The sequence below is a fragment of the Hemiscyllium ocellatum genome, chromosome 24 (assembly GCF_020745735.1).
Source record: "Hemiscyllium ocellatum isolate sHemOce1 chromosome 24, sHemOce1.pat.X.cur, whole genome shotgun sequence".
Taxonomy (NCBI): domain Eukaryota; kingdom Metazoa; phylum Chordata; class Chondrichthyes; order Orectolobiformes; family Hemiscylliidae; genus Hemiscyllium; species Hemiscyllium ocellatum.
The window spans coordinates 50183580-50201042 of NC_083424.1; the positions used below are offsets into that span (position 1 = coordinate 50183580).

The following is a 17463-nucleotide window of genomic DNA, read 5'->3' on the forward strand; positions in this document are numbered from 1 at the left end:
TCTCTGTCTATGTCATGATGTTTAGGAGTTTGTGGTCCGGGACATTCGGCCTCGGACCTTTGGGTGACCATCCTCCAAGGTGGATTTTGGGACAGGCAGCAGAGAAAAGTGGCGGAGCAGAGGCTGATAGCTAAGTTCAGTACCCACGGGGAGGGCCTCAACTGGGACCTTGGATTCATGTCACATTACAGGTGACCACCACTGCACTATACACACACACACAGATACTCCTACACATACACACTCTCACACACAGACACAGGCACTCCTCTACACACATACACACGGACACACATATACACAGACGCACACACAGATACCCACACGCACCGTTACAGACACACATACTCCCAGACTCTCACATGCACCCCCTCACAGACTTAAGACACTCTGCACTCACTACACACATTCATACACTTTCTCACACTCACAACCCACAACCCAGACAGACAGACAGACACACACATGCACACATATATTTTGTGGGGTGAATTTGTACTTGCAGGGTTACATTGTACTTTGCTCAAAAACTGCATGAATTCATGTAAAACTGTTATCTCACTTTTTAGATTAGAATCAATCTAAACATCATGGCATAGACAGAGAACACAGGGGGCCAACACCTTCAACATATTGTCTAGCTATCACCATTGTTAACAGCTAACCCGAGAATGCAACCTTTTTTTAAAAAAGGTTTTGTGATTTACACATGAAAGAAGTGAAACTACCACAGCATTCTAACAGATGAAAGGCTTAACAGACAATCAATTTTTCAATGTGTAATTTCAGTTACATCACATTGTAAATTTTTGCTATAAATTCTGAGAGTTAGGATTGAGTCCTCCACTACCACCTGATGAAGGAGCGACGCTCCGAAAGCTAGTGTGCTTCCAATTAAACCTGTTGGACTATAACCTGGTGTTGTGTGATTTTTAACTGTGTTCATAATATGGTAGAGTTCAGTCTGCAGTTTGAAAGAGGGAAGGCAAAATCAGATGTAATGGTGTTACAGGGGCATGAGAGAGGAACTGACGAAAATCGACTGGAAGCAGGGCCTAGTGGGGAAGACAGTAGAGCAACAATGGCAGGAGTTTATGGGTCTAATTGAGGACACAGTACAGAGGTTCATCTCAAAGAAAAGAAAGATTATTTGAGGGGGGGATAAGACAGCCATGGCTGACAAAGGTGGTCAGAAATGTATCAAATAAGAAAAGAGAGCGTATAAAGTGCCCAAGAGCCTGGGAAATCAGAAGATTGGGAAGACTACAAAAACAAACAGAGGATAACGAAGAAAGAAATAAGGATGGAGAGGATCAAATATGAAGGTAAGCTAGCCAGTAATATTAGAAATGATAGTAACAATTTCTTTCAATACATAAGAAACAAAAGAGAGGCAAAAGTAGAAATTGGGCCGCTCCAAATTGATGCAGGAAGGCTAGTGATGGGAGATAAGGAAATAGCTGAAGAACTTAGTAAGTACTTTGTGTCAGTCTTCACAGTGGAAGACATGAGTAATATGCCAACAATTAAGGAGAGCCAGGGGGCAGAGTTGAGTATAGTAGCCATTATGAAAGAGAAAGTGCTAGAAAAGCTAAAAGGTCTAAAAGTTGATAAATCTCCTGGCCCCGATGGGCTACATCCTAGAGTCCTGAGGGAGGTGGCTGAGGAAATAACAGAGGCATTGGTTGTGATGTTTCAAAAATCACTGGAGTCAGGGAAAGTCCCAGATGATTGGAAAATCACTGTGGTAACCCCCTTGTTCAAGAAAGAATCATGACAAAAGATGGAAAATTATAGATTGATTAGTTGATAAAATTCTAGAATCCATCATTAAGGATGAGATTCCTAACATCTTAGAAGTGCAGGGTCATATTAGAATAAGTCAGCATGAATTTAGTAAGGAGAGACCATGCCTGACAATCCTGTTAAAATTCTTTGAAGAGGTAACAATTGGTTAGACCAGGGAAACCCAGTGGATGTTATCTATCTAGACTTCCAAAAGGCCTTTGTTAAGATGCCTCCCGGGAGGCTGTTGAGTAAGGTGAGGATCCATCGTGTTCGAGGTGAGCTACTGGCATGGATTGAGGATTGGCTGTCTGACAGAAGGCAGACAGTTGGGATAAAAGGTTCTTTTTCGGAATGGCAGCTGGTGACAAGTGGTGTCCCACAGGATTCAGTGTTGTGGCCGCAGCTGTTTACTTTATATATTAATGATCTGGCTGAAGGGACTGGGGCATTCTGGCGAAGTTCACCGACGATACGAAGTTAGGTGGACAGGCAGGTAGTACTGAGGAGGTGGGGAGACTGCAGACAGTTTTAGACAGTTTAGGAGAGTGGTCCAGGAAATGGCTGATGAAATTCAACGTGAGCAAATATGAGGTCTTGCAGTTTGGAAAAAAGAATACAGGCATGGACTATTTTCTAAATAGAGAAAACTCACGGTGAGAAAACTCATAAAGCCAAAGTACAAAGGAATCTGGGAGTGCTATCCAGGATTCTCACAAGGTTGGTTTGCAGGTTGAGTCCGTGATTAAGAAAGCAAATGTAATGTTGCCGTTTATTTCAAGAGGGTTGAAATATAAACAGCAATGTGCTTCTGAGAATTTATAAAGCTCTAGTTAGGCCCCATTTAGAATACTGTGTCCAATTTTGGGCCCCACACCTCAGAAAGGACATACTGGCACTCGAGCATATCCAACAGAGATCCACACAGATGATCCCTGGAATGGTAGGCCTAACATACAATGAACAGCTGATGATCCTGGGATTGTATTCATTAGAGTTTAGAAGGTTGAGGGGAGATCTAATAGAAACTTACAAGATAATGCATGGCTTAGAAAGGACGGATGCTGGGAATTTGTTTCCATTAGGCGGAGAGATTTGGACCCATGAGCACAGCCTTAGAATTAGAGGGGGTCAATTTAGAATGGATATGAGGAAACATCTCCTCAGCCAGAGAGTGGTGGACCTGTGGAATTTATTATTACAGAGCGCAGTGAGTCTGGGACGTTGAATGTCTTCAAGGCACAGATTGGTAAATTCTTGATCTCGCAAGGAATTAAGGGCTATGGGAGAGTGCAGGTAAGTGGAGTTGAAATGCCCATCAGCCATGATTAAATGGTGGAGTGGACTCAATGGGCCAAATGGCCTTCCTTCTACTCCTATGTCTTATGGTCTTATAAAGTAAAACAAGGAGCTGCAGATGCTGGAAACCTGAAGCACACAAACTGAAATTGCTGAAGAAATTCAGCAGGTCTGGCAGCATCCAAGGAGAGAAAACAGGGTTAGCATTTTAAGTCCAGTTCTGAAGAAGGGTCAGTGGACTTCTGTATAAAGTCATACAGCAAGGAAATAAACCAAATGGTCTAACTAGTTCACGTCAACCATGCTCTCAAATTAAACTAGTCTCATCTGCCTGCCTTTGGCCCATATCCCTCCAAACCTTTCCTATTCATGTCCTTATTCAAATGTCTTTTAAATATTTTAACTGTCTCTCAATCCACCATTTCCTCTGGCAGTTCATTTCACACATAAATCACTCTGTGTGTAAAACATAAGTTGCCCCATATGTCCTTTTCAAATCTTTCTCCTCTCAGTTTCATGAACTTTGTTTTCTCTCCATAGATGCTACCACATCTGCTAAATTTCTGTCCATCTGTCTTAAAAAAATGTGAAATGATTCCTGTCTCTATTGCTGCCTTAGACAGTGTTGCAAAGCCTTTGACAAGGTCCCACATGGGAGACTGATAAAGAAGGTAAAAGCGCATGGAATCCAGGGTACCTTACAAGTTGGATCCAAATTGGCTCTGTGGTAGGAGACACAGGATGTTGGAAGAAGGCTGTTTGTATGACTGGATTTTGGTATCCAGAGATCAGAGCTCGGTCCATTAGTGTCTGTAATATTTATGTAAGCAATATAGATGAGAATGTTGGGGTGGGATGATAAATAAGATTGTTCGTGACTGGCCAGGTGGTTGACAATGAGGAAGAAGGTCTTAGGTTACAGGAAGATATAGGTTGGTCAGACGGTTAGAGCAGTGACAAATGGAATTTAATCCTGAAAAGTGTAGGATGATGTATTTTGGAAGAAGTAACGAGACAAAAGCAAGATACGAGGTATGAGCAATCTTGGACGTATTTGTCCACAGATCCCTGAAGGTAGCAGGACAGGTCAATAGGGTAGTTAAGAAGGCATCTGGCACACTTGCCTTTATCAGCCTAGATTATAAGAGCTTGTAGGTTACATTAGAGTCTTACAAACTTTGGTTAGGACACAGGTGGAGTGCAGTGTGCAGGTCTGGTCATGACACTGTGATTGCAATGGAGCGGATGCAGATGAATTTTACCAGGATATTGCTCAGAATGGAGCATCTCAGCAATGAAGAGAGTCTGGATAAGCTCGGATTGTTTTTGTTGAAGAGCAGAGAAGATTTGGGGGGGGGCGTGGGGGCATTGATTGAGGGAGATAAGATAAAGGTTCATGTCTAGAGTGTAGAGGGAGCAACTGTGCCCCTTAATTGAAGCTTTGTGTAATGAGGAGTGTAATTTTAAGGTGAAGTTCATGAGGTTTAGACAGGATTTGAGGCAATTTTTTTTCACCCAGAGGATGGCGAGAATATTGAATGAACTGTCTGGAAGGGTAATAGAGCCAGGAAAACCTTACAACCTGTATAAAAAAGTACGTGGATGAACACTTCTGAAATATCATAACATTCAAAGCTGTGCACCAAGTGCTGGAAAGTATTAGTGTAAAAGGTTGGTGCAGACTTGATGGGCCAAAGGGTCTCTTCTGGTCTGTATGGCTCTATACTTCGTGTGAACTGCCAACAATGCATTTACATATTCTTTAATTAAGGTCACTACAACATTTGAGATGTGATTGCACAAATACCCTGAATGACCAAAGCATGACATCCTTACTTACATTTTTTTATATGGAGAGGAGGCAAGGCAATAAATGGCAGTATATTAAGACGTGTAGAGGAATGGAGGGATCTTAGAGTACATGTCCACAAGTCCTGAAGGTAAAATGACAAATGTTTAAAATCTGATTGAAGATTTGTAGCTCGGGTATCCGTTGTTGTGGTTCTGCTTGCCGAGTTGGAAGTTTTTGCTGCAAACGTTTCGTTCCCTGGCTAGGGAACATCATCAGTGCTGTTGGAGCCTCGTGTGAAGCGCTGCTTTGATGTTTCTTCCGGTATTTATATTGGTTTGTTCTTGCCGCTTCCGGGTGTCAGTTTCAGCTGCAGTGATTTGTATGTGGGGTCCAGGTCAATGTGTCTGTTGATGGAGTTTGGGGATGAATGCCATGCTTCTAGGAATTCTCTGGCTGTTCTCTGTCTGGCTTGTCCTATGATAGTGGTGTTTTCCCAGTCAAATTCACTCAGACAACCAGCAACATGAATTTGACTGGGAAAACACCACTATCATAGGACAAGCCAGACAGAGAACAGCCAGAGAATTCCTAGAAGCATGGCATTCATCCCCAAACTCCATCAACAGACACATTGACCTGGACACCATATACAAACCACTACAGCTGAAACTGACACCCGGAAACAGCAAGAACATCCATCAACAGACACATCGACCTGGACCCCACATACAAATCACTGCAGCTGAAACTGACACCCGGAAGCGGCAAGAACAAACCAATATAAATACCGGAAGAAACATCAAAGCAGCGCTTCACACGAGGCTCCAACAGCACTGATGATGTTCCCTAGCCAGGGAAAGAAACGTTTGCAGCAAAAACTTCCAGCTCGGCGAGCAGAACCACAACAAAATGACAGATGTATAAGGTAATTAAAAGGCATGTAGGATACTTTCCTTTACTAGCTAAGGCATGCATATAAGTGTAGATGGTTATATTTCAATTGTATACAATGCTAACTAGACCACAACTGGGGTAGAGTTCTGATCACCACATTACAGGAAGTTTAAGGTCACAGCAGAGAGGATATAAATGACATTTCAGAGAATGCTAACAGGTCTGGAGAATTTTTGCTAAACGAAGAAATGGGCCACGTTGGAGCTGTTTTCTTTAGGGCACAGAAAACTGACCCAGGCTTCAATTGAGGTGTGTAAAATTATTTATAGATGGAGTGAATGGGAGGATCATAGTTCCTTTAGCAGAGGGGACTGGTGACAAGCATCATAAATTTAAATTAATTGCTAGAAGGTTGAGGGGAGTCTGGAACTCACTGGTTGAATCGGTGGCAGAGTCAGATAATCTCATTATATTTTAAAAGAACATGAATATACATTTGAAGGACTGCAATGTACAAGGGAGATTGAGCTGGAGAGTGGAATGAGGCTAATGGATATCCTTTCAACCAGTACAGCCACCTTGGATGAAATGGCCTCCCCTTGAGCCATAAATTTCTGTACAACACAACCCCTACAGTAGAGAAAGAGACCATTTCACTGTTTGAGTCTGCACCAGTGTCCCCAGACTCAGGTCCCTACCCTATCTCCTAACACAGCATTTCCCATTGGCTAATTCACCTAAGTTGTATGTCTCTAGTCACTATGCACAATTTAACAGATCCACCTAACTTACAATTTGTTGGACTGTGGGAGGAAACCAGAGCACCCGGAGGAATCTCATGCAGACACAGTCACCCGAGAGTAGAAGTGAAGCCGGGTCCCTGGCATTGTGAGGCAGCAGTGCTAACCACTGAGCCACCTTGTTGCTAGGTCGATATGAAATCCATCAAATTGTTAAAAGGAAAGAACATTGCTGACAATTGTGAGAATAGGATCAAATTGTTATTCAAAATAGGAGACATCTGCATCCTAATTGTGGGAGCACTTGCATGTTACAGATAGCAGCCGCTCATTGAAAGGACAGTTACCCTGTTCTTGATGAGCCAAGATGGACAATAAATGCTGACAACATCCATGTTGCAAGAATGTAGAACAAAAAAGTATAATTGTTCTGGCATGAAATTGCACCTGCAGAAGAACATGCCATATTTCCTTTCTCACTTTTACCCTCTCTGAAAGGGAAATATGCTGCCTGCAACTTAATTTCCTAAGACCAGATCTCCTCCTCAATATTATAAAACATATTGTAAATTGTGTACTTCTCAAAGCTATGAAGCAGTAGCAGTGTCCTCTTTCTTTGATCCCTGTTGGCTCAGATGCCGCTATGCTACTTTTACTTAGTATATTCCTTCCTCTGTAGAACTAGGAGGCGTAGTCTAAAAATGAGGGCCGACCATTCAGGAGAGATATTAGGAAGTACTTCCACACACTAAGCTTGGCAGAGGTTTAGCGTTCGCATCTACAAATGGCTCAGTTATTAATTTTAAATCTGAGATAGACACATTGTGGTGAAGTAAAGGTATTAAGGAATATGGGCCAGAGGCTGGAATATGGAATTAGGCTACAGATCCGCCATGATGTTGAAACAGGCTCAAGGGGCTGAATGGCCTACTCTTGTTCCTTTATATTTATCTTTCATGGCAGGTTACTGTGCTTGCCATCAGAAGGGTGTACTCATCAGGGTGGATTGACTCACTTTGGGAGTACTTAATCCTTAAACAATCCTGACCTTGTCCAAATAATTTAATGTTGTTTCCAACATCCAGCAGCCTGTAGAACACTTGGCTCAGGAATGGTATGAAGGTATTCGGTATCAGAAGGAGTGCATGGGAGCTAAAGAAGGGACAAACAAATAAATTGGAAACAAAAAATCAGAATATATTTTGCTGAAGGATGTAGAGGACAGCTGAATTGTAGAACATTGGAACAACAAATTTATTTCCTAAGTCAAAGGCACTGAAAATCAAGAATGTCTTAAGATATCTTAAGGGGCCATTCAGCCCCTTGAGCCTGTTTCAACATCATGGCGGATCTGTAGCCTAATTCCATATTCCAGTTGTGGGCGGCACGGTGGCACAGTGGTGAGCACTGCTGCCTCACAGCACCTGAGACCCGGGTTCAATTCCCGACTCGGGCGACTGACTGTGTGGAGTTTGCACGTTCTCCTCGTGTCTGCGTGGGTTTCCTCCGGGTGCTCCGGTTTCCTCCCACAGTCCAAAGATGTGCTGGTCAAGTGAATTGGCCATGCTAAATTGCCCGTAGTGTTAGGTAAGGGGTAAATGTAGTGGTATGGGTGGGTTGCGCTTCGGCGGGTTGGTGTGGACTTGTTGGGCTGAAGGGCCTGTTTCCACACTGTAAGTAATCTAATCTAATCTAATCAAAGACTAATTCAAATTTAGAGGGCTATGAATTGAAAGTAACTGCCCCGGGGCACTCAATGATACAGCTTCCATGAGTGAGATCTGGCATTCTGATTAAAGCACCCCCTCCCTGTCTTTTTTTTTAGAAAACTCTGCAAGGATTTCATCTTCACCCTCTGCTGCCAAGCGTAAGGTGTGACATTTTGATTTTAGTATATCCTAATGAGTTGAGGGAACTCCCAGTGTATTGCATATTCTGGTAGGTTGAGGTGCTGTTTATATTTACAGCTGATCATGTATGCCTCAAATTGGCAGTGTATGTAGTTTTTAGTGACTGACTTGGAATCTTTGTTGCTTTAACAGACTACAGAGATTGGAGAGAATGATAATTGTTTTATTTCCATCCAAGCATTAAGTCAAGTAATAAAACGCACATCTATTTGTCTATACCCACTGGCTAAATAGTCACCAGTGGCAAATTACTGCTTCACATTGAACATTTACAGCAAGTTCTTGCATGTTATTACGGTTGAATGTATTTTCTTCTTTGCTATGCTAATCAGATGTAGAGGCAAAACAGCATAGTCTCTCACTACTATGAGAAAGAGGACAATGGGACAGATCTTTTTCATGCTTATAATTCAAGAAAGCTCCTCAATTATTGTATTTTATTGTATTATTGTACAATTCTTTGCTTAGTAAAGAGATATCTGTAGGCTTTCTGAGGATTGAAAAGTGGAAAGCGTAACCCTTAGGCCATTAAACCAATAATCCAAAGCAGCTTTATAGAGCAGGCTCAAAAAAAGTTTCCTTTTATGCGCACATATTCCCTCCGACCCAACCCCACTATATCCTCTCCCACCCAACCACATCCTCGCTCGCTCCACCACATCCTCCCCCCACTCATTGCCAATCCATCTCATCAAAGAGGAGGATGTTGTTTGAAGTGAAACTTTGCATCCTGGGTCGAGACAGGGCCCAGCCTGTCATGTTAAACGGCGTGTGATGAATGAGAACCTCATTGGCTCTACTTCAAAGACCCATTTTTGATCCTTTCTTAGATTTATACACTTGAGCATCACAGAACACATTTTATAGTTAGAGGTAGAAATTCAAATCTAATCCAAATGTGTTTCTAGACTATTTAACATCTTATCTATGTTGCAGATAGTAGCAGGCTTACATTTTCAATATGCTTTCTGAGATAAACTCCAGGGACATTGGAACATGTGGCTTTTTTAGCCAATGCCCCGATTCTGTTAGGTAGTGGCTGCTTTGTGCCACAGTTCCTGTTATCACCTTTACTTGATCCCTGTTGATACTTTGAAAAAAACAAAAATTATGTGATCTCACATCTGATGATATCAATTGACTCAACATACAATTCTTTCATGGAAACATCATTCCAGATTTCTGCTCCTGCTAAGGTGAAAAGGCACTGTCCGATTTCACTCCTAATGCTTTAACTCTAATTTTAAGGTTATGCCCTTTCGAGCTGGTTCCCCCACCCAAGGAAATAGTTTCTCTGTATCATGTCCAACAAATCTTTCCATTTCATTTTGCTCAATTGAATCATCTCATTGAATCTTCTAAACTCAAAGAATTCAAATTTATGAAAGCCACTCTTGTAATTTCAATCTTTAAGAGTCAATAAAATATGGAGATAGAAAAAACACAGTGGGTCAAGTAGCATCAGAGGAGCAGGAGATTCGGTGTTTCAGGGAGGACCCTTCATCAGGACTCAATCTTTAAGTCAAGGTATCATTCTGCTGAATAACCTTTAGGCCGTTGGATCAATCCTGACATTTGTATACAATACTCCAAATAGCTTTCACCCAAGAAGTGTACAAACTTCCACTTCACGTGCCTATCCTCACTTGTTTCAATTCCTATCATATAAATTGCACTTGCATTTTTAGTTAAATATTGTATAGTTGCTCTAACATCTTACCTGGACATTTAAACTCTTTCTGTATTGCTCTGAATCTCTTGTCCAGAAATTATTCTAATTCGTTTATCTTGAACTCGAAGTAGATGACCTTATATTGATGTAGTTTTGTTCACTAACCAAGTCTGTCTATTTTCTTTTCTATCTTGCTGTTCCTGACACACAATGTACTATATTCCTAACTCCACATCATCAGAAAACTTAGATATTCTGTTCTGTTATTTCATCAAAGCCTTTTTTGATATATAGTGAAAAAGCTAAAGTCCTAGTATAGATTCTAAGGGTGTACTAATTGTTACAGTTCAGCAGTCTGAGAACATTCCCTTTACCTCTATTCTGTATGTCTCCAGCAGTCTAACCAGTTACTAATAAGTTGGAACAGCTCAGTTTGAGACCTAAGATGTCTATATTATGATCAAGCAAAATGCAAGTTGATTTACTGAGTGCTCAGTTATAGTGGCTGTTATAGTACCTTCCATTCTTTCAGTCTCCCTTGTTCCTTTCCCATCTCATTTCATACGTAGGCTATATGAGAAAGAGAAGCACTGCCTGTCTCCCACCCCCAGATCTTTTTCCTATCCCTTTCTTAACGCATGCCTTTTCTTTCCCTTTTGTGTATCACTTTCTCTTTCAATCACATTCTTCTCCTTATATAGCACTCTGCCCATTCTCTGGTTCTAATACTGATGTACTCTTCCACTACTTTGCCTATTATCTGCCATTTCCCATGCCTGAAAATTCACATTTGTATCCTTTGTAACAGACCCAGATATGACATGAATAAACTCAGTGATGGAATACATTGGGAACCATAGTTGTTTTCTCCTCCCAAGAGTGTTCCTCTCAATACTTGCCATGTGTCATCTCAAACAATGTAACCAAAAATGTTATTTTCAAAAATAAATGTAATTTGCATTTGATTGATTAAATGATTGTTTGAAGGAATTACATCAGAAAGCACACAGCAGCACCAAGTATATTAACATTGCAATTCATTCTTGCTCATTAAGCATCCTCTGCAAACGGTAGAAGGAAAACCTGCTTTGATTGGTTCGGAAGTAATCAGATGACAGATGTGCACATGAAAGTGTACATGACAGCACATAAAATCTCAACTGTCCCCACATAATGTCAAAACCTAGAAACGGTAACTCAACACCATCCCTAGTTTTAGCCAAACTAAAGTTTCATTTTGAAACAACTACACAAAGTCTGATGTATGGAGAATTATGGCAGTTAAAATAGATTTCTGTGATTGTGGGTGTCAAAGGATTTCACCCTGCATGGCAAGAGAACAACATTCCACTCCAGAAAGACGACTCAGGCGACTGACTGTGTGGAGTTTGCACGTTCTCCCCGTGTCTGCGTGGGTTTCCTCCGGGTGCTCCGGTTTCCTCCCACAGTCCAAAGATGTGTGGGTCAGGTGAATTGGCCATGCTAAATTGCCCGTAGTGTTAGGTAAGGGGTAAATGTAGGGGTAGGGGTATGGGTGGGTTGCGCTTCGGCGGGTCGGTGTGGACTTGTTGGGCCGAAGGGCCCGTTTCCACACTGTAAGTAATCTAATCTAATCTAAAAATTTGAGTCCCAATACTAGAGCATCTAAAAGCTATACCTTTTTTTAATAGCATTAGTTGGAAAAATATTAAATTCTATTAAGTCAGTAGGTCACCCATTCAAACCTACAACTGTTTGTTTTCACAACGTACACATTTTAGCATAATGTAGGCAGTCGCAGAAGCACTATAATTGACATTCATGTCCAAGTTGCAGTTTCCACCACAGATTCCTAGCATTACCTGTCAAAGCTTACAAAATTACTTTTTCAATCAGATTGTTTGAACGTTTGAATGTCTCCAGGGATTGAACCTGGATTTTCTGGCCCAGAGCTATGGACTTTGCTGCTACACCACAAGTCTCTAATCTTTCACAGCTTACATATGAGTAACCGCTGCTCCAGCCAGGTAGAAGAGAGCAGCTTGTGCTTTTCCACCATACTTCAGCAAGGAGTCTCAAGAAACCGGAAATAGCCCAGCGAGATTACAGGAATTGCTCACCACGCCACAACTGATCTACTGAAGACTGGTGGAAACTTTCAAAATTTTCAAAAACAAATCAGATAACTACCAGAACAGAAAATTTGGTGTGCTATGTGGAAAGAGCAGGACCATTAGAATCATTTGAAAACTCTTTCATGGGATGGATTGCACCTAAATTGGAAGGGGACTAATATACTTGCAGAGAAATTTGCTAGGAGAAAGTGAGGACTACAGATGCTGGAGATCAGAGCTGAAAAATGTGTTGCTGGAAAAGCACAGCAGGTCAGGCAGCATCCAAGGAGCAGGAGAATCGATGTTTCGGGCATAAGCTCTTCTTCAGGAAGGGAAATTTGCTAGAACTGCTTGGGGGGATTTAAACTAGTAAGGTGGGTGGTGGGACCCAGGAGATAGTGAGGAAAGAGATCGATCTGAGACGGGTACAGTGAGAACAGAAGTGAGTCAAACAGTCAGGGCAGGCATGGACAAGGTAGGACTAAATAAAATAAACTGCATTTATTTCAATGCAGGGGGCCTAACAGGGAAGGCAGATGAACTCAGGGCATGGACAGGAACATGGGACTGGAATATCATAGCAATTACAGAAGCATGGCTCAGGGTTGGGCAGGACTGGCAGCTTAATGTTCCAGGATACAAATGCTACAGGTAGGATAGATAGGAAGGCAAGAGAGGAGGGGGAGTGGCATTTTTGATAAGGGATAGCATTACAGCTGTGCTGAGGGAGGATATCCCGGAAATACATCCAGGGAAGTTATTTGGGTGGAACTGAGAAATAAGAAAGGGATGATCACCTTACTGGGATTGTATTATAGAGCCCCCAAGAGTCAGAGGGAAATTGAGAAACAAACTTATAAGGAGATCTCCGCTATCTGTAAGAATAATAGGGTAATTATGGTAGGGGATTTTAACTTTCCAAACATCGACTGGGACTGCCATAGTGTTAAAGGTTTAGATGGAGAGGAATTTCTTAAGTGCGTACAAGACAATTTTCTGATTCAGTATGTGGATGTACCTACTAGAGAAGGTGCAAAACTTGACCTAATCTTGGGAAATAAGGCAGGACAGGTGACTGAGGTGTCAGTGGGGGAGCACTTTGGGGCCAGCGACCATAATTCTATTTGTTTTAAAATAGTGATGGAAAAGGATAGACCAGATCTAAAACTTGAAGTTCTGTATTGGAGAAAGGCCAATTTTGACGGTATTAGGAAAGAACTTTCGAAAGCTGATTGGAGGCAGATGTTCGCAGATAAGGGGACGGCTGGAAAATGGGAAGCCTTCAGAAATGAGATAAGAATCCAGAGAAAATATATTCCTGTCAGGGTGAAAGGGAAGGCTGGTAGGTTTAGGGAATGCTGGATGACTGAAGAAATTGAGGGTTTGGTTAAGAAAAAGAAGGAAGCATATGTCAGGTACAGACAGGATAGATCGAGTGAATCCTTAGAAGAGTATAAAGGAAGTAGGAGTATATTTAAGAGGGAAATCTGGAGGGCAAAACGGGGACACGAGATAATTCTATTTTCCAAAGCTAAGGAGAATCCAAAGGGCTTTTACAAATATATTAAGGACAAAAGGGTAACTAGAGAGAGAATAGGGCCTCTCAAAGATCAGCAAGGTGGCCTTTGTGTGGAGCCATAGAAAATGGGGGAGATACTAAATGAATATTTTGCATCAGTGTTGACTGTGAAAAAGGATATGAAAGATATAGACTGTAGGGAAATAGATGGTGACATCTTGCAAAATGTCCAGATTACGGAGGAGGAAGTGCTGGATGTCTTGATATGGTTAAAGGTGGATAAATTCCCAGGACCTGATCAGGTGCATCCGAGAACTCTGTGGGAAGCTAGAGAAGTGATTGCTGGGTCTCTTGCTGAGATACTTGTATCATCGATAGTCACAGGTGAGGTGCCGGAAGACTGGAGGTTGGCAAACATGGTGCCACTATTTAAGAAGGGCGGTAAAGACAAGCCAAGGAACTATAGACCGGTGAGCCTGACCTCGGTGGTGGGCAAATTGTTGGAGGGAATCCTGAGGGACAGGATGTACATGTATTTGGAAAGGCAAGGCCTGATTAGGGATAGTCAACATGGCTTTGTGCGTGGGAAATCATGTCTCACAAACTTGATTAAAATTTTTGAAGAAGTAGCAAAGATGATTGATGAGGGCAGAGCAGTAGATGTGATCTATATGGACTTCAGTAAGGTGATCGACAAGGTTCCCCATGGGAGATTGATTAGCAAGGTTAGATCTCATGGAATACAGGGAGAACTAGCCATTTGGATACAGAACTGGCTCAAAGGTGGTGGTGGAGGGGTGTTTTTCAGACTGGAGGCCTGTGACCAGTGGAATACCACAAGGATCGATGCTGGGTCCTCTACTTTTGTCATTTACATAAATGATTTGGATGCGAGCATAAGAGGTACAGTTAGTAAGTTTGCAGATGACACCAAAATTGGAGGTGTGGTGGACAGCGAAGAGGGTTACTTCAGATTACAACAGGATCTGGACCAGATGGGCCAATGGGCTGAGAAGTGGCAGATGGAGTTTAATTCAGATAAATGCGAGGTGCTGCATTTTGGGAAAGCAAATCTTAGCAGAACTTATACACTTCATGATAGGGTCCCAGGGAGTGTTGCTGAACAAAGAGACCTTGGAGTGCAGGTTCATAGCTCCTTGAAAGTGGAGTCGCAGGTAGATCGGATCGTGAAGAAGGCGTTTGGTATGGTTTCATTTATTGATCAGAGTATTGAGTACAAGAGATGGGAGGTATGTTGTGGCTATACAGAACATTGGTGAGGCCACTGTTGGAATATTGGGTGCAATTCTGGTCTCCTTCCTATCGGAAAGATATTGTGAAACTTGAAAGGGGTCAGAAAAAATTTACAAGGATGTTGCCAGGTTGGAGGATTTGAGCTCCAAGGAGAGGATGAACAGGCTGGGGCTGTTTTCCCTGGAGCATCGGAGGCTGAGGGGTGACCTTATAGAAGTTTACAAAATTATGAGGGGCATGAATAGGATAAATAGACAAAGTTTTTTCCCTGGGGTCGGGGAGTCCAGAACTAGAAGGCATAGGTTTAGGGTTAGAGGGGAAAGATATAAAAGAGACCTAAGGGGCAAAGTTTTCACGGAGGGTGGTACGTGTATGGAATGAGCTGCCAGAGGATGTGGTGGAGGCTGGTACAATTGCAACATTTAAGAGGCATTTGGGTGGGTATATGAATAGGAAGGGTTTGGAAGGATACGGGTCGGGTGCTGGCAGGTGGGACTAGATTGGGTTGGGGTATCGGGTTTGCATAGACTGATTGAACTGAAGGATCTGTTTCCATGCTGTACATCTGTATGACTCTAAATGACATTGTTCTTTGTAGTATTATTTTTGTTTCGATAACATTTATGGGGAAAAACTATCAAGGGGAGAAACAAAAATAGTGAATCTGTCGTACAACTGTCTAGTTGTATCATGATGTCTCCCAAAAGAGCTGGAAACACATTATGTAAACAGCTGTGAAATGCTTTTAAAACACTCCTCAATGACATGACAGCAGTTTGCCCAATTTATATTCTTGAACTATTAAATGGTAGGTTTTTTACCTTGCTTTGGCTGGATATGGATTTTTCTCCATAGTTTCTTGTTCTCTTCCAATTGCAGTAAAGTCTGAACGGCCAATCACTGAGACTTCTTGAATCTGTTTTGAAGATTTTAAGTTCTGGATTTGCCTTCACAGCTGCAATTGAAGATGACCAGGTTCGGTATCGCTACGTCAAAAAGAAGGGATATGTCCGACTCCACACAAACAAGGGGGATCTGAACCTGGAGCTGCACTGTGAGATGGTTTGTACAAATATTAACTAACTGGGGGGGTGCATTGGCGGGTGGGGTGTTGGGTTAAGGTTGATTTAGCATCTTGTATATTTTAAAATCTTTTGATGCAATATGAAAATTTAGTGATTATTTTCAATAAGACTTTAGGCTTAAAAATCAAAAGTTTCATCTTGTTAGTGCTCTATTTGCTAGATGCCCCTTTCATCCCTATTTCTTTAAATTTATTTGCAAGAGTATCCAGTATCATTTAGTAAAATGAACAAAAGCATACAAACCTTAGTATTGCCACATCAACTTCAATGAATTATTTATTCAAGGCAAATGAAATGAATTATCTAAAAATCACAGTTGGTTACAAAATAAATTGTCTTTTTCAAGTGGATGCTTCAGACTCTGTATTGATATTGATGATCACCCTAAAGTCCAGTAAATAAATGAGAACGTTCAACTTTGTTATATCACTCACTCATCACAGCATTCCATTGCATGGCACAATTGAAGGAACAAACGAACAGGGCGTTTATCATTCCTACTGTGATGATCTGCAGAACACAAATGATCCATGCCATAGTCATGAATGAAAATTTTCTGGTTGTGACTGTGGTACATTATTCAATGTAACGCTTCTTGACATATTCACAGTCTTTGATGCAGTCGACTATACCATCCTCTAATGCTTCTTCTCTGTAATTCATTTGAGAAGCCATACAATGGCTTTGATCCAGTCAGAACAATAGTTCTATCAAATACAAACCATAGAAATACTTCCAATGCTTCTCTTTTCACCCTTCCTTCCAAGGCTCCAATTCTGTTTTTCCCCCACCCTGCAAAACCTGCCATACCTGTTCCTCATGGTCCAACAACTGCACAGGCCTAGTTGACCCCATAGAACTGATTTCCTATCACAACTTTTTTTCTGCCATTCATATGCAAGACGTTTTGCACTATCCGCCACTTTATTTAACCTGGCCCACACTATGTTCTTTTCACTGTGGGCATCCAATCCCTCTATATTTCTGCTCCACCAGTTGGACGGCCTGTAGGCGCTCTCCTTTTATCTGGAATATCGGTCCAACCATTCCATACCCACTCTCCCCCGCGGCATCGTGTCTGAACTCATTCTCACACTGAGCAACTTCTCCTTTCTCTCCACTCACTTCTTTCTGAAGAATGGGATTGTTTTGAGAACTGAATAGGTCCTAGCTTTATCCGCTTTCTCATGCGATGTGAGGTACATGTTTTATTTGAGTTCTATTCAAGGCCGTTCCCCTACCTTTATTCTTAACAATTAGATTGGTGCATTTCCGGCAGTCACCCTGAACTGAGGTTTTAATCAACTTGTGATCCCATTTCCCCCTTCCTTCACAAAGTTTACCACACACTCTTTCTTACTTGACTTCTCTGTCCTCAGTTCAGTATTGCAGTGGAAACTCACATAGGTCTGAGCTGTGT

At 41.8% G+C, this 17463-nt stretch overlaps 1 protein-coding gene across 1 annotated transcript in view; it reads left to right on the plus strand.

Annotated features, from left to right (window-relative positions):
* ppil2 (peptidylprolyl isomerase (cyclophilin)-like 2) overlaps positions 1-17463 on the plus strand; it is a 389123-nt gene that overhangs the window by 197096 nt on the left and 174564 nt on the right. Inside the window, exon 12 of the mRNA XM_060844077.1 lies at positions 15914-16020. Coding sequence (XP_060700060.1) covers positions 15914-16020 — 107 coding nt within the window. The remainder of the gene's footprint in view (positions 1-15913; positions 16021-17463) is intronic.